Source organism: Lissotriton vulgaris, chromosome 12, assembly GCF_964263255.1.
Source record: "Lissotriton vulgaris chromosome 12, aLisVul1.2, whole genome shotgun sequence".
NCBI lineage: Eukaryota > Metazoa > Chordata > Amphibia > Caudata > Salamandridae > Lissotriton > Lissotriton vulgaris.
The window spans coordinates 641,847,262-641,870,166 of NC_141700.1; the positions used below are offsets into that span (position 1 = coordinate 641,847,262).

At 44.6% G+C, this 22,905-nt stretch overlaps 1 protein-coding gene across 1 annotated transcript in view; it reads left to right on the plus strand.

Annotated features, from left to right (window-relative positions):
- GALNS (galactosamine (N-acetyl)-6-sulfatase) overlaps nt 1–22,905 on the plus strand; it is a 186,296-nt gene that overhangs the window by 158,096 nt on the left and 5,295 nt on the right. Inside the window, exons 12-13 of the mRNA XM_086945806.1 lie at nt 5,510–5,631; nt 16,439–16,556. Coding sequence (XP_086801932.1) covers nt 5,510–5,631; nt 16,439–16,556 — 240 coding nt within the window. The remainder of the gene's footprint in view (nt 1–5,509; nt 5,632–16,438; nt 16,557–22,905) is intronic.

A 22,905-nucleotide genomic window follows, 5' to 3' on the forward strand; every position in this document is an offset into this window, starting at 1 on the left:
GAGCGTTTTTTAGCTTGCCAATATCTTTGGCCCCAGTTTGATGAATCTTCACAAAACTTTCCCTAAAAAAGTTTATCCACCTCAGCTGCTTCCTGGAAAGTTTCAAGGTGTTTAAGGTGATCTGTAAAACAGGGACCCAGAAAAAAGGGAGGTCCCAAAACACAAAATCCCCATGCATTTTCCGTAGACTTCTTTAGACAAGGCTACAGCAAAAACTGCTGCACAGAATTACACTAAATTTGGTAGGAAGCTAGATCTAGGTCTGCATGTTTGTGCTTTTTGTGATTTTGTGTACATCTGTTCATTCATGTTTGCGAAATGTAGGGTACATTATAATTGTATATTTTGACAGCTAGGTCTGCCAGAGTCTCAAGAGAGCCAATTAAAAAAGCGTTCTGATTAGCCCAGGGAGCTTTATTTCCCTTGAGTCATCTCATTCCTGCGGGAGTCAGCCACCAACATGAGAAAAATGTTGCTGATATATATATATATATATATATATATATATATATATATATATATATATATATATATATATATTCTCCCCTGGCCCCATAGGGGAGGAGGGTGGACCCAGAGGGATCCACGCCCCCCCTAAAAATGGCACATATGCTCTGATTCAGCAAGACTTGTGCAGGATCGGGGAAAAATAATGGTGGCTGGGTTCCATTTATTTACTATATGACCCAGGAAACCTACCCCTGTGCTGTATTAGTAAAGGGATGGGGGGCTGTGTGGCTCCCCTCCCTGATCCTCCAGTGGCCCCAGAGAGCCCACCCCTGGGGCCAAACGTGTGTATGAAGAGGGTGGATGTGTGCCCCCCTTGAGTCATTAGAGGCCCCGGGGAGCCCACTTCTGGTGCCAAATAGGTATGGGGAGGGGGAATGTACAGCCCCCATCCCTGAACTTTCAGAGGCCCCGGGGACCCTACCCCTGAGGCAAAATCATTAAAGAAGGGAGGGCCACAGGGCCCCCCTTAATGAGCCATTAATGGCACCAGGGACCCCATCCCCCGGGGTCGTCTCTGATGCAATGTCCCTGGGAGCCCACCTCTGGGAAATATCGGTTTCCCTGACCACACCAGTGCGGGCAGGAAAACCTGTGTTTGCTCTTGCTTGTCAAGAATATTTTAAAAACTCCAGCCAAACGGTATAAAAACCAAGTCTGCTCACAACTGGTGGGAGGTTTAAAAATGCTCCTGCCCACTGGGAGTGGAGTTTTGATCTGTTTCCCTGCCTACAGTGATGTGGGCTGGGAAACAGATCAAAATATTGCTGACACACGAGCAAGGAGCAGCATTAGTAACATTAGTAGCTCCCCCACGGCCCCCAATGAGACAATGGTGGGTGCCCTAGGTGGGCACCCGTCTTTAAGTTTGAGGGTCCCGGGGAATGGTGTTACAATGGACACATTTGCCCAGGGAGGACGGCCCCATGTGCCCCCCTTCTCCTGCAAAATATCACCGGGCCCAGGGGGTGGCGTTCCCTGTGACCAAAAGCGGCCCCGTGAGCATGCCCCACTTCCCCTATAAATGTCGCCTGGCCTCTGGGATGGGGTCCCTGAGGCCAAAATCACCTGAGGTAAAGGGGGGGGGGGGGGTGTCCCTCCCTCTAAAATTTACACCGGGCCCCAGGGGATGGAGTCCCCAGGCCAAAATTGGTTTAGGGAGGGGGCCGGGTGCTCCCTCCTCCTAATATTGACACCTGGGGGATGGGGTCCCTGAGGCCGAAGTCAGCCTGGGGAGAGGGGCCGCATGCCTTCTCTAAAAAAAAAAAAACACAGAAATACTAAAGTTATATTTAGCAGAGATAACTACAAGATGCACCCCCCATGTACTGCTTATGACCTTACATATGACATCACACATGACATGTTCTTTGACATCATTTATGACATCTTAAATAGCATCATTGGTGACATCACTGATTACATCATCCTGTGAGTGTGCTAGTTTGTTTTATAGTTTACATAATGGCGGCTAAGTACCATATTAATTACCATATTACTTGTCTACTTAATTTTGTACAAACCGGATCCAGCTAATGGGTGTCAGTGTTTACCAAACCTTTTTAGGTCTAATGCACATAGGTTTGTGGCGGTGTTGATCACATTGTATATCTTTGTATTCATGAGTAGCTCTATATGCAGGTGGCATTTGAACTGTGTTCATTATGTTCCACACAACCTTTTTGGTTCTGCAGAAAAAGATTTCAATAGGAGTAGGTTTCTACATAATAGATACCAACTTTTGTAAGCAGCCTTGATTTATTAGACAGAATCATGTCAGAAACTGGTCCTCGGAAGCTTGTTTCGGGTCCAGGGAAGACATGGCTTGGCAGTTCGGGCTGGACTGTTCCCATGAGGCACAGGGTCAGACTGATTTGCATATAGCCATGTCTGAACTGGGGTGGCAGAGTGGGCTAAAGAACGGTGATGGATTAAACCGAGATCTTTTGACTGGGTGTGAGTGTTTGATTGATTCAGATGCTCCGTCCATCACCACCCCCTTTTGTACCGCATGACCATTACTACAAAAGATAGAAGACTGTGTGCACCAGGTACTAGCCTATGTACATGAGCTTGTTTTTCTTGAGAGACGAGCTATCTGTAATGTTTTCACCACAGTGTGAAGGGTGCAGGTAGTAGGATGTTTAGCACCTTTAGATGTTGGTTATTTTCTTTATCAAATAGTGTCTTTTATGACAACTGTTGCATAGAGTGTACACTGTTCTTAGTAGATACTTCCTAATACTTTGTGGGTGCATTTCTCGTGAAAATGTCACAGTTTAAAACAGTGTGATGTAGAGTAAACTCTCTCCATAGAGTAAGCACTGTTTACAGTACATAGTTCACTACTGGGATCAACTTTATTTCTCAATGTAGGTTCGGTGAATTTTAGGGGTTTGATACAGATAAAAGCTGTCCGTAGTAGGTCATTTGTTTTGAAACTTACATTCATATTTTTAGGAAATAGGATTTCTGTGAGTAGTTGTCTACAGATTGAACACTGTACTCAATTAGGGCATTCTATATATCTGTGGTTGATGGTATAGGGTCAATGTTGCTCATAATGTATGCTCTCTATACCTAAGGGAGTTGCATCTGTGATGGTATTAATGATGGCTGATTTCTCCTGAGCTATGTTGCACTTACTGATAGGCTTCTGATGCCATAATAATTTATAGTGCAATATGTGGGTAAAGTAAGCTTGGATGATGTCATTAGTGACGTCATTTGAAATGTCATGAGTGATATAAATGATGTCATAGAACATGTCATGAGTGATGTCATGTGAGATAATAAGCAGTGCATGGTGGGGGCACAAGTTATAGTTAGTGCTGTTAACTATATCTGGTGAATTTCCTTTTTTTGTTTTTGTTAGTTCAAAACGTTAATGTTGTCATTGACAAATTAACCAAACTCTAAGGTTACTTTAACCTTTGTTTTTTCAGTGTTTGTGTATATGTATGCGTGTGTGTACGTGTGTGAATGTATGCGTGTGTGTGTGTATATATATATATATATATCAGGAACACTCCAATCTTCCACTTCAAGAAAGGCACTGACTCCGTGAAATTACAATTCCAAATAAGTTTATTCACTTATAGGCTGCTTTGACGCGTGTATATATATATAAACCAGCCGTGTGGAAGCTTGCATTGGTGGCAAAACAAGGCGCCCCCCAGCAGGTATATTGCCATTTGGCTGTGTGGGCTGCATTGGGGAGAGAGGAGGCATCACAGTGTGCCTGAGGAAGGAATCCGCTGAGGACTTTGTTTGATACCCTCCGGGCGCTCGAGCTGGTGTGTGGCCCGCGCTCATTAAGTTGGGAGCATCACTGTATGATTTGGAGCGCTTCTGAAACTATTCAGCCACCCACCCAGACTACAGACACCAGCATGCAATGTAAGTGCACCTGATCTGGAGGAGGGGCATGAATAACATTTAACAGGGACAGCTTTCAGAGCAGCTGTATCAGTTTCGGCGACTACCTTCCTCTTGCCAGTGCTGTGCTTGACTGTAAGATGTTTAACATTTTTCTGGGATATATATATATATCTACCGGGGCCTGGGTGAGTAAATTCTTGATTGCTTAGTTAATTAAAATCATTACAATATATAAAATACCACAGTGTTTAAAAAGCAGGATATTGACACTACTATATAAAAGATAAAATCTATAAAATCAGATGTCAATCTTGCTTAAAGATATGCTTGTTGAGGGCCGTGGCTCTGCCACAATGAAAGGAGTTCTTGTTTCAAGATCAAGTCTTTCCCAAAGGCCTCGTTTTTTCTCGAAATGGGTGATGAATTTGACTGTTTTGCATATCAATTGTGGATCCATTGAGCATAGGATTTGAACAATCGCTGACCGACAGGTGCGTACTCCATGTTCATTGAACTTTGATTTTAGCCAACACCGACGAGCTTGGTTCATGGCTGAAAAGATACAAATCAAGTGAATGAAGTCTTGTTTACTGGTTTCGGGGTAACACCCCTCATCAGCCTCTCTAGCTTGAATTCAGTGTTGGCAGTATACTTATGTTTTACATTACAATTTTACCCCAGCTGTTAGAAATATCTCTAGCCTGAAATAAGCCGGGATGGGAATGGTAGCTGCAGCAACAGTCAGCCTGTGGTAAAAATAGTTCTTCCTTTATGTGATGGCTTAGGGCCTGATTTTGATTTCGACGGACGGGTTACTCTGTTACAACTGTAATCGATATCCTGTCTGCCAAAATATAAATCTCATTATATTCTATGGGATTTATATTTCGGCGGATTAGATATCAGTAAAAAATCAGGCCCTTAGTCTCATTACCTGGCCTATGCACTAGGAAATGGCCTCTGGTTCCTGTTTCGACACTTTTGACTTAACTAAGTTCAGCTTATAGCTGATGGTATGTTGACAACTGCGATTGGATGTTATTACCCTGAGGAATGGGAAAACCAGTAGTAATGCTTTCTCTACCGGTGGTAATTTTAACACCTTCCATCACCCATCCGTATTCGTCGGCTGTTTTTTGCCTGCAGCTGGCATGTTTCTCCTCTGGAACTGGTAACATCTTCCTGCTGATGGTAGGCTCAACTACCATTTTTGGTAAGATTACCACCATTTTTGGTATGAGGTCCTGACATGCTGTAGAGATCAAGAAAGGAATGGAAAGTCACCTACCTATGTGGCAATATGAGTTCCTCTGGCCTAACCAGTGAGTTCTGGACTACTTCACTGGAGCCTACTGTTGATTTGGAATATTGGGAAAGTTTATGGGTTCAGACGAGGGAGAAACAAAAAGAACAAGAGTGGATTAAGCCATGTCAAGGCTGTTCAGAATAGTGTTCAGTACTTAGCAGTTGAGACAAGATAACATCAATGCAGTGTGGTAAACGCAGTTGCTTTATTAGGCTTGCCCGTATTTTTCATGTACGCTTACTTGGTTAATTAATATATTTTTTTGCACAGAATCAATTTTTTTCTTCCATTCCCCCACCCCACCTTATTTTGCAGGGAATCGATTTCTGTCCAGGGCAGAATATTTTGGGAGTCACAACACATGATCAGCAGGAGCACACAGTGTTACCGCTCCTGTTTCACCTTGGGCGGGATCCTGGTGAAAAGTATCCAATAAGGTGAGGCCACTGGTGGGAAGAAGGTAAGCATCCTCCATGTGAAAAAGTGTATTATATGGTGCTGTACTGAACAATATATATTCTGCTTCTTACCCCTGGGTGGGCAGCATGCTACACTGGACATAATGTGTGGTTGGAACAGAGTTGTCCTTAATTGTGAGACCATGTGAGAAGTGTATTTGTGTCATATGTGAGTGACCAGAGAGGTGCTCTTGTCTTGTGGTGTGATGTATGAAAAGGCAGGAGAGATGGACACACAGTTTTATAGTTTAAATAGGCTGGTAGCTGAGGTTAACTCTGCAGAACCCTGTTTAATTGTGATGTCCAATTTTCCAGTGTCTCCCTGAACTTATTGCAGCTGAAACGCATCGACTTGAGGTCATCTAGTGATTGGTAACAGGCTGCGAGAGGGAGTTGAGGGTAGACAGTGAAGATATGACCAGATGACTAGTGTTAAGGTCATATTGCGCATGATTGGACATAGGCTGAAGAAGATACCTCGACTTGGGACCCGTTGGGAAGGGCTATATTAGAGTCCTCTTCTTCACCGTCTAGGTGGGGCAGATCTCTACATCTATGTGGGTCTCCCCATCGTGAATTGGGTGCATAAATAAGTTAACTTATAGTTGTTCTATGTAGTAAAGTAAGTCTTCGTGTAGGCAAGATTTGGTGGGTTTGTTTTGGCTGACCCAGTTGATTATTAGTTAGGCGGCCTCAACATAAACTCTTTAAGCTACAGTGGGCTATTGCTCTTTTAGTACACGTGAGAACAAGTGCCCTATTATTGAATCTTCCGTCCCAGTGTACAGAGGGTTGTGTTTTTCTACTACTTGTGTGGTTGGGGATCTTGTGGGCATCCCGGCGTCCTTCCATATCTCTTGCTTGGGTTTGACTCAGTAGCTACCTACAAAACACCCACACTTTTATTTGTTTCTGGAAAGGTAGGTGCTAGAGTCTACCTACCTTATCTGAGAAGGCAGATTCACGACTAGATTGTTCCTGTAGTGGAGTATGAAGATTTATGTAGCTAGTCTTGAACAATGTGTCCTAGTTTGAGAGTTCTGTTTGAAACTCAGTTGGAGGTAAACGGGCAGTTTTCCTCCGATTAGTTTTGTGAAGCTGTAAACTGCCTTGACTATCAATCGCCTGGCTATGGGTAGCCATTGTAGTGCTTACAGGATTGGCGCTGTGTGCTCCCGAGGATGTAGACAAAGTATTAGTCTTGCAGCATCATTCTGAATCTGATTTCTAATTAAGAAATCAGATGTGCCATGGTGCATACTGTTAGTCTAATAGACCTTTGAGATTACAAGGGCAAGGATAGCTGTTAGCTTTTGTTGGTAGCCCAGGTAATGAAAAATGGCCCTCAAGGTTTTCATTGTGTTGGAGGAGTTCCCTTTGATTCAATAACTTGTGGAGTCAATAGTGGCTTTCAGTTCATGGTCACTCCAAGATTCCTCACTTCCTTTACAGTTCTTCGTGGAGCTTCAAACCTTTTGGGCCACATAGATGCGGGGTGGTGATCGTGCCATTGTCTGCAGGTCATGATCTCAGTTTTTGTGGCGTTGACTTTGATGTATCCTCATCCAAATATGTGTAGCTTGGAGGCTGTCATAAAGTCTTGATGTGAAAAGGTCCTTGAGGTTCTCCATTTTTAGAATGATTTTTATGTCATCTACATAGTTTTAGCATGCCATATTAAAGCAATTGATTAGGTTCTATATGAGTGGCAGGTAGAGGTCAATTAGAGGAGGGCAAATAATACATTCACATAGGATAACACTTTGTGGGTTGTGAGTAGCCGAAGTCTATGATTGCGTGAATCCAGGATTTGTCTGTTTTTGAGAAAGGGTCCATTTTAGAGCTGGCTCTTGTATAACTACACTGTCAAGGCTGGGTAGAAATGTTTTGTTGATGAATCCCTTCAAAGCTGCAGATAAGCCCAGAAGCAGTTGTGGTGCTGCACCATTTTTGTCTGCGGTGAGTTTTTGGGTGCCCCATATACTAGGGCTGATTCAACAGTTTGAGGGTGACAAAATGTAGCTTCAAAACTGTAGCAGTGATGCGCTTTTTTGTAACAAGATGATTTTGATTGTTTTCAAAAGTAGTAAATGTTACAAAAATATCAATGGAAAGTCATGCAAACAGCACAGTATGTTTCCAATTCGTATGTTTCAAAGATCATAGTAATGAACGGCTATGGATTTCAAGGTAATAAATAAAAGAGGAGAGGAAAAGAAAAAAATTGATTTAAAAAAACGGCAACGTCGCCCCCTCCGCCTTTAATCTAAGGGATAACCACCATATATGTAAGATATTGCCTACATTTCCACATTCAAAGACTACATAGTGGGCTCACCCCCGAGAAAGAGTGTATGCAACTAGGTAGTGTACATGTACCAATCGAAAAGCAATTTGTAGTGAGTTTTCTTGCCCAATTATGTATGTGAATTTATATTAAGGGTGTGCTATAGTTGTGCCCCTTCTCAATCTGTTAGTGTCTGCACCAGAGTAGCATGCCATTTGTCTTTGTGTTGGTGTGTAGTGGAGAGGCCTCCGGTAAGAAGCAGCTGGTATAATGAGGAGATAACTCATTTAGACCCAGTGAGACATTTGATAAGACGCTCCATTGGGTCAGTTGCTGCTGCGTCTTTTATTGTTGGGTGGGGTACCCAATGTCTCAATTGAGCGTAGTGGAGTCATTCATGTTCCTCCAAGGGAAAGTCATGTTTGCGATCAAGCAATGTCTTTACAGTACCCTTAGAATACATATCGCCTAACCTGAGGCATTCACCTCTGTGCAAGGCCTCAAATGGGCCAGGGAGTAGTGCCAGTGTGAATGAAGAATTGAAGTTTACTGGGGTGTGTAGAGATGGGTATATAGTTAAGTTTAACTTATTGTTAATGATATCCCACACTTATAGCACAGTATTAGTGGGAGTACTAGGGTATACATTTGATGGTCTCTGCTTTTCAGATTTCCAAACTAGGATGGGTCTGCTGTCACTCTATCCATGTGTGACCAGGCCTTTTCAGATTCATGTGCTCTCCATTCTAGTGGGACGTGCAATTGAGATGATATATAATACGCATAGATATCTGGCAAAGGTAGGCTTCTTCTCTCTCGAGGTCTTCAGCTAGAGCCCTCCTAGTTCATTAGATATATTTCAAAAAAGCGGTCTTTAACCCTGTGAAAAAAGGTTTTAGGAGCAAAATGGGCAGGGCCTGAAACAGTTTGAGAAGGCATGTTAATATTTTTATTTTTAGTGCGTTGATGTGTCCTAACCAGGATACTAGGTGGGACTCCCAGCATCAAAGCTCTCCTTGTATCTCAGCAAATAAGGGGTCAAATTAAATCCAAAAAGGTCATAGATATACCTATTTAAGGGAGGTAGTATTCTGCACTGTCATGAGTGTGTCAGGCAGGAGTGTGAGGTTGAGTATCTCACATTTGGTCGTATTCCTTTTTCATAGGCTAGTAAGTGCTCCTGTAAATTAGGGAGTGTTGTTTCTGGTTTGGTTGTAGTCAACAGGGCATCATCTGCAAATAACATCAGTTTATGTTCTTTCACAAAAGAGAGGCCAGTTATCTCATTGTCATCCCTTATATGGAATATGAAGGGCTTAATCAGGGCGAAAAGTAAGGGGACAGGGGACACACCTGGAGTGTGTCCTTGGGTAAGAGTATGGGCTCAGATAGGGTCCTGTGAACTAGGATGCGTGATATTGGATATTGGTAGCCCGCCAGGACCATGGATCAAAATGTTGGGCCCATTATCTCCAATACCCTTGACCAGAAGACCCAGTCCACCAAGTCTAAAGCTTTCTCTGTGTCGAGGGAGGGAAGATTGGCGTGAATTTTTCATTTTTGCCTCTCGACCAAGTAGACCACCATCTTCATATAGTAATGTGTTTGTCGGCCTGCAATAAAGTGCGATTGATCCTGCTGTACAGGTATAATTGATTTCAGGCATGTAGCAAAGATTTTTGTATAGATCTTAACATTGATATTCAGGAGCGCTGTGGGCCTGTATGAGGCGCATCTGGTGGTGTCCTTACCCTGTTTATACATAAGGAAGATTGTCACCTCGTTCATGGATGGTGTGATTGTTCTGGTTGACATGAGGGAGTTGTAAAGGCACTCCAAAAAGATGTCATCTGAGATGTTAACAGTTTATAGAACTTGCCCACAAGCCCAAAGAGTCCTGAGGCTTTGTTTATTTTCAGGGATTTGATAACTAATTTGATCTCATCTACTGTAATAGGCTCCTCCAGCTTCGTATATTGCTGGGGAGTGATGCTCAGTAAATGACAAGACTCTTTTGTGGCGAGTGTCCTGGTCTGACTCCCCAACATAGAGGCAGGACTAAAAAGAATGAAAAGCTGACATCTTTGTCATCTTCTCTGGGCACTTTAGTGCTGTCTTCTAGGGGGATGTCTCCAATAAAGGGCCATTCCGCTTTGCTCTGAGGAGACGAGCCAAGAACGTCCCAACCTTGTTTACCTGAACAAAGTGTACGTGTTTTAGTATCAAAAGTGAGAGCTCAGCTTTATTAGTGCCTAGGGTCCTTAGTTGTCCCTGTGAGATCCAGTATTCTTCCTCTTTTTTTTCTTCATGACGACTTCTAGCTCTTCTCTATGCTTCCAACGTAGCTTTTTGGGAAAGGCCATCTTGCTGATGCCTACTCCCCGTATAAATGCCTTGAAGGCATCCCAGAGGCATCCCACTGGGCTCCCTTGTAAATCGTTTTCTTGAAAATGTTCAGTCATATGGGTCTTTAGTTCAGAACGGGGCAATGGAGCAAAGATGAATTGAAAGTCCATCTCCTGAACCGCCCAGAGATTTCCCCTAATTCAAGGCAGTGTGCATTGGGGCATGATCTGAGACAACAATTACCCCAATATCTGAATGGGGGAATAGCTGCATGAGAGGGGAGGAAATCAAAATATAGTCTACTCTTGAAAATGTTCAGTGACTGTATATCTCTTCTCCTTGTCATGGAGTTTTCTTCAAATGTCATGGAGTCCCAGCTCTTTTTTTGTCTCTTTGTGAAGGTCCTCATGTGTTGGATTGCACCCCCTGTTCTTCCCATCAGTAGATTCCACACAACATTTAAATGCCCCAGGAGTATAATGTCCCCCTTTGTAAAACCTGACAGGACGTCTAGCATTTTGTTGATCTTGTCTAGTGTTTGGGGTATAGATGGCTGTGCAAGTGAGAAGTTTTTCTTTTAGGGTTCTTTATCTTTTTTTGATATTCAATTTCATAGAGGGTGACTTGTTATGCAACAACAGGACTACCCCATTATGTTTTGATTAGCTAGATAAATAAAGCCCCGGGGACAGCGTTTGTGTTTACATTTTGTTTTCTCAGTAATCTTTTAAGAGTTTTCCTGAAAGATTCCCTGAAAGTTAAAATGGCGTATCCCCTTCACCCAGCAAATTGACATATTTTACATTGTTAGGGGTGTTGGGTCTCTTGACATTCTAAGGAACAATCTAAATCATAGGGGCGTTGGTGTGAGGTCTCGTTCCCCCGAGCACTTCCTGCTGTGTCCTCTATTACTATCACTGTACCCCTATGGTTCCCTGGAAGTTGCATTGCAGTACTACCGTTTGTGAAGTTCAAAAACAAAGCATCTCCCCATGTCTCTCCTGTAGGAAGCAATCATTGCAGTTGTAGTTGTCGTATTGGAACAAATGTTAAGTCAGACAGTGGAGTGTCTGGCCATATTGGTGGTCGGTATCTGTTCCTCTGAGTTTGTCCGTTCCTCTGTTGCGATTACGGACTTGCATCTGTCGCGTCTTGTCCCTCTCCTGCTGTGGAATCTAGGACTTTGCCACAATGAAACACGGGGCGGTGAGGCCGAGGTGGCTCTCACAGAGATGGGGCTTGGTCTTCAGTGTCCACTCCTAACACGTGGGCAGCAGGCTCCAGCTCAGAGAAGTAGTGGGAGTGATTCCTGTGGTCAAAGGCAATGCCAAAGTGGAAAAGCCATCTGTAGCATGTTTTATGCTCTCTCAATTGATCAGTTATTGAGCAAAATTGTTGGCGACAAAGGAGTGGTAGCCAGGGAGATACCTTGGTAGGGTATGCAGCTGTACATGTTGTACTCAGTGGAGTCTTTATTCTTGGCCACTTTCAGGACCAGTGCTTTGCATTGGTATTCATGGAACTTAGCCAGTATGTCTCAATGTCTGTTTTTCTCCTCTGGGTGTCATGGCCTATGTGGTGTATTCGGTCGATCTGGATTGTGGGTGGATCCATTCCCACAATTGGTGCAAATAGGGTTTGGATGTACTTTACTGTACCAGGCTCTTCAGTTCACTCTCTGGCGCCCCTAATGCACTGGTTGTTACTTCTGGTTGTGTTTTCCAGGCTGTCAGTCTTTTGTGCTATTGCATTGTTTTGCACAGAAATGGGAAGTACATTTGTCAATTAGGGTGAAACTTTGGTTCTGCAGGGCTTCCAGTTGGGTTTCCTTCTACACAGCTCTAGTGCCTGTGGAGTCTACATCGGATCGAAGCACAGCAATCTTTTCTTCCAGATCTGTCGGACCCCAACTGCAAGATCTCATTGGAAATATCCTCCTTGAAGTGTGTTCGCAGTTTAGTTCGAAACAATTGCAAGGTGGCTTTCTAATCCGCCTTCGTAAAAGCTATTTCAGACTGCTTTTCTTACACTTGGAACCCCACTTGGGCCATGGAGGTCACCACTTTTGTAGCCTGGGCAGCAGGGAAGCCTGTTATCTTCTTCTGGGTTTGTTTATTTGGAGCCTTGGGCTGTGCAAAATGCATACAGGGATGGAGGGGATCTTCGGCAAGCGAATGTTTCGCACAACCAGGTCTTGTGCGACCAGGCATGCCTCCAAACCGGCAGGATTAGGAACAGCTCAAGCAGTATCTGGGCAGGATTCAAGGCCAACCAGTCAGCCAGTGCATATTTCAGTTGATGGGTTGTTTTACAGGGGGAACAGCGTTTACAACGCAGCTTTTACCATGCACTACCTTTACCACACAACTTTTACAACGCAAGTCGTTACAACGACTTGCGCTGGGGGGCGCTGTAGGATAGGGAATGATTTAATTTACTACCCAAAGCCTTCCCTACTATCCACGGGGACTAGAGTTTGAATAGTAAATTAAACTATTCTCTATCCAGCGCCCCCCAACGCAATAGTTGTAACGACTTGAGTTGTAAAATTTGCGTGGTAAAGGCATGCGTTGTAAAAGCATGCATAGTAACGACATACATCCTTTTACAGAGCCCACTCCTGGTGATCAATGGCCTTCCCGGGCCGCTGCCAGACCCACCAGGTCATTCGGCCACTGCCGTAAGGTTGCAGATTTGTTGATGATTGGTCTGCCAAGTGCTGATGATACAAAAAGACAATGGTCCCTTGGAGGACGTATAAGCCTAGACTTCTTTGACTAATCAAATAAGGATATCAAATGCTCTGAGAAAATACAGTTACATTTATTTTCAGTATATTCATCTCATTAGTATGAGAAGACATTACATTATAACAAAGGTCCTCCAACAAAACGGCGCAGGGAAAGTGAATATGGGCACGAGGGAAACAATTTCCCCAGTTCTATATACAAATATATGCATATGTGTAATACTAGGGGCTGATACAAATTTAACAACACGACTCTGAATAGGAATGAAGTATGTACCTTAACATAATTAATATCAGTCCACTACTGCATTTGTCATGTTTCAAAACTACTAAAACAGTTTTGAAGAGGGTGATCATCATGACCAAAATGTGGTTGCACCCAGTATTTAGCGATAAATCAGTGTGAGTTTTGTTTGTAATATGGGGCCTCCAAATCAAGACACTTTGAAGTTGGATTAGTTAACGCTATTGGCAAAGGGCTGATATTGGGCACCATCAAAGGATCGGTTGCGGGCAGCCTACACATATGGGAGCTGCGGCCCAGTGGTGGGCTGTCTACCCCCTTTTATAGTTCACCGCCGCAGCACCACACTGTGGTGCCGATTGGGTCTTGCATCTGCGCCGATCGAGGATATGATAAATTCTCCAGGTCCGGCAGCCTCAGGGAGGCAGTGCACAGTTCCTTGCAAGCTGAGGGGGAGCAGCAAATACTACAATGCCAGTATCCGGCGACTTCGTCAACAAATTCCCCACTCACTGGAGGGGCAGTCGTTGCTGTCTGCCCCACCTACCGACTGGTGTAAGGGGCCCTAGAGGCCAGAGTTGTGGTGAGGTGCTCTCCTACTTCTTTTCCTCTCCTGCACGGCTCCATGTTGAAACACATATGGATGCAGCTGAGCACGTATCTTCCAGGGTGCCTCCAGGGTCCCCGCTGGTTCTGACTGGGTGTCGGGGGGAGTCTCGGTACTGCATCTCTGCGTTGAAGCTGGCTCACTGACCAGCACCGGCCCTTGTGTTTAGCTCCTGCTGGTCCTCTCAGTGGGGCGATATTTACAGATCAGACATCTTGGTCCTTACCTAGCCCCCTGGATGGGCTTTAAGAGGATGCAGTACTGGCCCTCGTCCAGAACTTAACCTTGGTTGTTGGATACAGTGGGGTGCTGGAAACTATGCACCTTTGAAACATCACAGCAGGTCATGATGCAGACCAGCAACGAGTGGAGCTCTCGCAGTTTAGGGTTTGCTCTTTTGTAGTTTCATGGATCTTTAACCAGTTTTGGTGTTTTTATGTAACACACTCTTAAGGGGAGCTCAGATGTGCAATGATCCGTTTAGCTCCTCTTCAACAAAGTGTCCTATTTTGAGAGTTCTGTTTGAAACTCAGCTTTAGGTAAAGTGACGCTTTTCCTTGGGTAGTTCTGTGAAGATGGAAACTGTCTTGAACATAGATCACCTGGCTATCGGTAGCCAGTATAGGGCTTGCAGGATTGACGTCATTTGTCCCCGAGGATGTAACTGAAGAAGAGTCTTGTAGCATAATTCTATGTCAAAGTAAGGGGGGTATTTCCTCTTTTGGGTTGGGTAGAACCAGTGCATTGGTGGAGTTTCTGAAGTTCTTTTTTTGGAAGAAACACATTCACTAAGTGAAACAATGATAGTTGGTACTATGTGTTTTTAAATCTTGGGTGATCCATTTTCTGAAGTTGGATTTGTGTCGCTTTGGAATCCCAGGGATTTGGTTCTGTTGACAAGGCGAGGAGTGAAGTCACCAGCGTTCGTTACAGGCACTTCGCCTCCTCAAACAGCGTTGTATTCTGAGTTGGGAGGGAGGGAGTGGGAAACTGGGTCGAATGCAAACAGAGCAGTAATGAAAATAAATACCCTAAAAGATCAAATAACAGAGGGTAAAAGAATTATTCTGGCTTGGACTTTAAATTCACAATAGGTGTGATTGGTTCCCTGAAGACCTCTGTCAATTAGCGTAATGGCCTCAGGCTGAGGTGTTTGTGCTCTCTAGGCGCTGTATAATGTGTTGCCCATAGGGGGATATCTTCCAGCTGATGTCTCCATGCAGCACCTTCTCACAATCTCCCTTTTTAGCTGTGATCTTTCATTATTATCTTTCCCCTCCTCTTCCTCCCACCTCCTTCTTTGTTTCCGATGCATCTTCGGCCCTCTTCCACTTCTCTTGATCCCGTTTTGTACAAGCATTCTTCTCCCTCACTTCCCCCGGATCTCTTATCTCCAGTCCCTGTCCCACATTGATGTTTCCACCTCTAGTGATTTTGGATGTTTATTGATGGTGACTGCTCCCATTCCAGTACCCACCCACTGCTCAGTGTTTAGGTAGTGATTAAAGCTAGACTTTCCCTTTTGGTACTTCTTCTGGGTGCATTTAAGATTTTCCGCACATTATATTTAAATAGTTCAGTTGTTATTCTCCCAAAGAACATAGTTATTCTGAAGTCAGTTCTGAACGGAAGCAAAGGAAGAAACAACCACTGGAAACTCACCCGCTGTTTTATCTGAAAATTGATGAGAAATGATTCCTAAAATGTTACAGCAATATCATTTATTTTTTCTTGGCAGGAAAAAAGGTAATTTTTGACACCTTGTGGTAGTGGGGTTCACTTGAGACATGCTTAATTTAGGTGGACCTAGTTGGAAAGGGGTAAACAATGGTGCATGTGGTTAATAGTGGTCCACATTTGGGGTGTTGAGTGATCGAAGGGCACTTATTTGATAATGTCTCACAGCAGAGGGCTTCTTTAGTAGCAGCTCATTCAGGTACTCTGATTTGATAGTGCAGATACAGAGATGTTATCGGATAGTGTCGCCTCCGATCACAGTCAACAGTGGTACACACCGTCGAGGGGGTGTTTTATTGGGTTTGCTGGCTGATGGTGCATACCTTTAAGTCTTCTTTGGCAGTGGTATACATACATCATTTTGTCTGATACTAGGGCCTACACTTGCTGGTTTGGTTGATAATGAAATATTTAGGTGACGTCTGACATTGATGAAGACTACATGGTTAAAGGGTAGTGGTAAACATACCTGGCTTTGTCTGACACTGGTTCACCCTCTGGGGGCCTTGTACACGAGTGCGGCACACAAGGGGCATTTTATAATATGGGTACACACACACTTTGTGAATCTTGTTTGATAGTGACACATAAATCGGATCTAAATTTATAGTGTTACATGAGGGCCCTTTCTAATACACATCCTTGTGGCCTTGTTCTCTAGTGATGTAAACAGTGGAGCTTCTCTGCAGACGTCAGCAGTTAGGAAGGCTGGGTTGTATCGTGGCTGTGAGTGTATCCCATCTTGTAGTCTTGTAGCAATCCTCGCCATGCTGATTGCCACCAATGATGACTTCTCGCTGCGCTATGCTTTTCCAGAGTGACGAGCCCGGAGTACCAAGGTGCTATGCAGCAGATATTCTTCATAGTCAAACAGCATCAGGAGACGATGGTGCCAGGAGAACCGCAGCTCAACGTCTGTGACCGGGCAGTCATGGTAAGGATCTGGAAGCACATGCTTTGCTTTGGCATCACTTCATGTGATGCAACATAATAAATGAATATACTATTGGCATTATATCTTTCTCCTCAATTGCTTTCAAACCAGACGATACTCTGTTGAACAGCCAACGTGTTCACAACCAAGACTTGATGCCAGTCTGCATAGATTAGTCACTTCACCAGGAAATGATTTACAATTGCTGCTCTTGATAATTTTGATTTTGAAGACAGTTCTTTGTCTGGAACATCCAGGGGATAGGAGTTGGCCTAACGGCTAGGGCGGTCGACCTCCAATCTGGGGAACTGGGTTTGAGTCTCGGCAATTACGCTGAACATCCTGTGATTCTGGGCAAATCACTTAATCTCCCTGTGCCTAACAAAAATGAATGTGTACTCGTGTAACCCAACTGGTGCTATGTAAAGCGCTCTGATACCCAATACCTTCGGGTTAAGTTCGCGCTATATAAAACTCCTGAAAATAAAAAAATGAATACAATTGTGTGCATTAGTCATAGCTTTTTCCTCTGCGATGCTAATGTGAAAGCTTGCGAGGATTGTTGCAGTGTCGTTACTAACTCCATCCTTAGAAGATCTCATCATCATTGTGGCAATAGGTGGAGTCGTCCTTCTCTTTTCTGCAGACAGCAGTCTGGGAGATGAAAGGGTGTACAAGAGAGGGTGGCGTGTGAGCTCTGTGGTGATGTGGAAAAGTAGAGGAAGGGGAACAGAGGAGCAGGTTCACCAGGACCAGGCAGATACCAAAGTGCACTTCAATTCCACGAGGGAAGCGGAAGTGAGGGATACCTATTCCTTATAGAAGGTCATAGGTGCCATATTTCCTCTCACGATCATGTTGCCTTTACAGTGATGAAGGAACACCCACTGGGCCAGTCCTGTTGTGGGCATCATACAAAAGTTTGATGGGTGTAGAGACTACCATCTGTACAAAGGGAGGACATGTTATTTCATTGAAAAAATAAGGTTTGTGTCAACGGGAGGAGAGTCTGGGAAACTGTTTAAAAATCACTATGTCCGCATCACATTCAACAGAGTCGACTTTAGAATATGTGTGTGTTTGTGCACACTCATATTCCCTGGAAAAGATCAGTTGACTATTCCTTTGATTACAATCCAAAACCTAAAAACGAATTAAATTCATCCTCTATGCCACGAAGCATCCATAACCCCCACAATGAATTGCATAGGTCTTCACACACATGATATAACAAAAAAACATAACAAATTGTAGCAACATTACTACAAAATATTTTGTGTATGTTCTGTTTCTTGCCACTGGTGTTGCAGGGATACAGTGGTGTGTGGATAGTCAGGATACCGTTCTGTTGAGGCAAGTTGAGAATCGAGTTGGTCTCCCAGGTTTTGAATGGGGACAGATGTACGAGTGGTTCTTCATCCTCTTTTACACTGATTGTCTGTCCTTCACATCCATCTTTTCGGGACATCAATAAAGGATTGACCCTGTCAACCAGGAGATAGTTTTAATTCACGATAAAAACGCTTGCAAGAGGGAGCCCAATGATGAAGCATGTCACCTCTATAGTGAGATTATACTATCATATTGTGAACAGCCACCAGAGGGCAGCATAACATCAGTTTTTTATTGAACTATGGAAGTAATTGTAATATAATGTGAAAACTGAATGTATGTTTTCTAGTATGATCAAAAAAATTTACTTGAATCTTTGGCAAGTTTTTTTCGCACACTGTGCAGAAGTTTTCACAAAACAGGAGAAGTTTATTGTTTTCTGACACTTAGAGGGATGGCAGTGAGTCTCAAAGCTGGGTGCATCAACTGTCCTGTATTGCAAGGCCCGGCATAGATTTGGTGTATATTATAGGATATAGTGGAATTCCCTTAACAGCACCTTAAGTTTTTAATTTTTTTTTAGTTTAAACAAAGAAACTTTCTTTTGGAAAAGATACAACCAAGTACAAACAAGTCCATAAAGTAACACATTCAAACAAAACATTTGTATATGGAGAGAAAAGATAATGTAACTCTGGAAAGAAGGAGAAGGGGGGTGGGGGATGAAAAAAATGCAATAGTAAATATAATAAAATGTACAATATACCAGTAGGAGGGCTTGTTACAATTTAAAAAAGATATATCAACATTTTATAGAATAATAGCTGTAATAAAATATTAGAGGGAGAGGAGGAACACATTTTATGAGTAAGTAAATTAATGTATACATAAAAGTCAATAACTTAAGGTCTGAATTTATCCACCTTCGATTCAGGAAATGCCTGAAGACAGAACTCTTCACACTTGATTTCCAATTTTCTTTCCCTCAGATTAGGGATCGTTGTAGAAGAAAATGGGTTCAGTGCTGTCTTATTGCATGGACACGTTGGGTAGTAGCCCGGGGGCCCCACGAGCATAGGGGCCCCATGCAGACCAGAATTAAACACAAATTTTCCGTTAAACATTTTTATTCCTGTAAGGGGTTATGTAGACAAGGCCCAGGGCACTGCTTTGACCGGGGGCCTATAATGCTGTTAAGATGCCCTGGATGGGTTAATGGCTCCATTTTCCGAGGGATGCTAACTTCCCTTGGCGCTATAGCAATGTTCACTGCTGCCTCCTCTAGCACTCTGAAGCAATGCAAAGGTAACAAGACTTTCATAAAACACAAAAATATTACAAGAGAGAAGCCTAGGGAAGGAAGCGGCAAACAGCATCATATATCCTGCAGAGGAGAGTTTCTGCTCTTTGCAGGGTGCCTCTCTACACATCACTGTTAACTTAGCTCATTGGTCTTGTTTTATGCAAATTAATGCCCAACATAAAATGTGGATTCTTGGTCCGGCATTTTTATAAGAAAACCTTTCATTGAAAGGACCGAGTGCCTATGCTTATCATTTTTCCCAGTATGTAAATGCGTAGAACCAAAGTACATTTTAAGCCTAAGATGCCTGCATTTATTCAGCTACTCCATTCGGGTGAAAGAAGCGCCTTGAACATGGCGGTGGCAGAAGGGTTATTCCATCAGCCTTAGAAGCCCAGAGTCTGAAGGCAAAACACGCCCTGCAAGTTCCACCTAAAATTATTCCGAAGACTATTATGTGTTTATTTATTCCGCCTTTACAGGGCGAAGAAAACGGTGGACCAAAGTAGAGTAGCGGTTCAGAGGTGAACTCCTGGCAGTGCCCTCCAGGACTAGCTGATTGCTGGTGGGAAAGCTGTTCAGACTTCTCCCTGCCAACCAGGGTCCTCTCCTCACTTGCTCATCATTGGCTGATCCTTGCACTGCCCATGATTCACATCTCCTCACACATGCCCATCAGTAGATATTTCACACTACTGGTCAGTGTCTTCTACCCACTGCCTACCAGTGACAGCTCCTTACACTGCCCATAGATGCCAGCTCTGTATTCTGCCCACCGGTGACTGCTCCTTACACTGCCCATAGATGCCAGCTATGTATTCTGCCCACCAGTGACTGTTCCTGCCCATAGATGCCAGCTCTGTATTTTGCCCACCAGTCACTGCTCCTTACTCTGCCCATAGATGCCAGCTATGTATTCTGCCCACCAGTGACTGCTCCTTGCACTGCCCATAGATGCCAGCTGTGTATTCTGCCCACCAGTGACTGTTCCTGCCCATAGATGCCAGCTCTGTATTTTGCCCACCAGTCACTGCTCCTTACTCTGCCCATAGATGCCAGCTATGTATTCTGCCCACCAGTGACTGTTCCTGCCCATAGATGCCAGCTCTGTATTTTGCCCACCAGTCACTGCTCCTTACTCTGCCCATAGATGCCAGCTATGTATTCTGCCCACCAGTGACTGCTCCTTGCACTGCCCATAGATGCCAGCTGTGTATTCTGCCCACCAGTGACTGTTCCTGCCCATAGATGCCAGCTCTGTATTTTGCCCACCAGTCACTGCTCCTTACTCTGCCCATAGATGCCAGCTATGTATTCTGCCCACCAGTGACAGTTCCTGCCCATAGATGCCAGCTCTGTATTCTGCCCACCAGTGACTGCTCCTTACACTGCCCATAGATGCCAGCTATGTATTCTGCCCACCAGTGACTGTTCGTGCCCATAGATGCCAGCTCTGTATTCTGCCCACCAGTGACTGCTCCTTACTCTGCCCAGATTCCAGCTCTGTATTTTGCCCACCAGTCACTGCTCCTTACTCTGCCCATAGATGCCAGCTCTGTATTTTGCCCACCAGTCACTGCTCCTTACTCTGCCCATAGATGCCAGCTATGTATTCTGCCCACCAGTGACTGCTCCTTACTCTGCCCATAGATTCCAGCGCTGTATTTTGCCCACCAGTCACTGCTCCTTACTCTGCCCATAGATGCCAGCTATGTATTCTGCCCACCAGTGACTGTTCCTGCCCATAGATGCCAGCTCTGTATTCTGCCCACCAGTCACTGCTCCTTACTCTGCCCATAGATGCCAGCTATGTATTTTGCCCACCAGTCACTGCTCCTTACTCTGCCCATAGATGCCAGCTATGTATTCTGCCCACCAGTGACTGCTCCTTACTCTGCCCATAGATTCCAGCTATGTATTCTGCCCACCAGTGACTGCTCCTGCCCATAGATTCCAGCTCTGTATTTTGCCCACCAGTCACTGCTCCTTACTCTGCCCATAGATGCCAGCTCTTGATTCTGCCCACCAGTGACTGTTCCTGCCCATAGATGCCAGCTCTGTATTTTGCCCACCAGTCACTGCTCCTTACTCTGCCCATAGATGCCAGCTATGTATTCTGCCCACCAGTGACTGCTCCTTGCACTGCCCATAGATGCCAGCTGTGTATTCTGCCCACCAGTGACTGTTCCTGCCCATAGATGCCAGCTCTGTATTTTGCCCACCAGTCACTGCTCCTTACTCTGCCCATAGATGCCAGCTATGTATTCTGCCCACCAGTGACAGTTCCTGCCCATAGATGCCAGCTCTGTATTCTGCCCACCAGTGACTGCTCCTTACACTGCCCATAGATGCCAGCTATGTATTCTGCCCACCAGTGACTGTTCGTGCCCATAGATGCCAGCTCTGTATTCTGCCCACCAGTGACTGCTCCTTACTCTGCCCAGATTCCAGCTCTGTATTTTGCCCACCAGTCACTGCTCCTTACTCTGCCCATAGATGCCAGCTCTGTATTTTGCCCACCAGTCACTGCTCCTTACTCTGCCCATAGATGCCAGCTATGTATTCTGCCCACCAGTGACTGCTCCTTACTCTGCCCATAGATTCCAGCGCTGTATTTTGCCCACCAGTCACTGCTCCTTACTCTGCCCATAGATGCCAGCTATGTATTCTGCCCACCAGTGACTGTTCCTGCCCATAGATGCCAGCTCTGTATTCTGCCCACCAGTCACTGCTCCTTACTCTGCCCATAGATGCCAGCTATGTATTTTGCCCACCAGTCACTGCTCCTTACTCTGCCCATAGATGCCAGCTATGTATTCTGCCCACCAGTGACTGCTCCTTACTCTGCCCATAGATTCCAGCTATGTATTCTGCCCACCAGTGACTGCTCCTGCCCATAGATTCCAGCTCTGTATTTTGCCCACCAGTCACTGCTCCTTCCTCTTCCCATAGATGCCAGCTCTGTATTTTGCCCACCAGTCACTGCTCCTTACTCTGCCCATAGATGCCAGCTCTGTATTCTGCCCACCAGTGACTGCTCCTCACACTAACCTCCACTGCCTGCATTTTACATTGCCAAATGATGCCCGCTTCTCACAATGCCCAGCAATGCAGGCTGCTCACTTTTTCAAGTGACTGCTACTTGCACTTGCCACCATGCCAACTGCGCACACTATCCATAGGTGTTGCCTCCTCAAACGTATCAACAGTGCTAGCCGCTTCTGTTGCCCATGAGAACAAGGTTTACTTATTGCCAGATTCACCCACTGACTACTACCAGCCCCTCAGTGTCGATCTGTCAGAGTTTCACTACTCACTAGTACCAATTCCTAGCACTACACACCATTTGCATCTCCTTACCTACCAATAAGCGATTCTTACAGACCGTGCGCACGATTACCGTGTCCTCACTGTGACCACTGGTACCTACTTCAAAACTTTGTATGCTCTGTTTGTTCCCAACACAACACTGCCATCTAGTGGTACGTAACCAAACTATACCTGCCAGTCCCATTTTCTTATTAATGTCTACCAATTGCTCCTCACTCTGCTCATTGGCAGCTTCTCAGAAGTTCAGGTTACTTTCAGGATCCATTCTTGCCAGTCCCTCACACTGTCTGCCACTGCTTCTCACACTGACCACCAGTTCCTACTTTCCACTCTTCTCACCGGTGCTAGCTCCCCACCAGTGGTAGCTTCGTAACACTGCTCTTC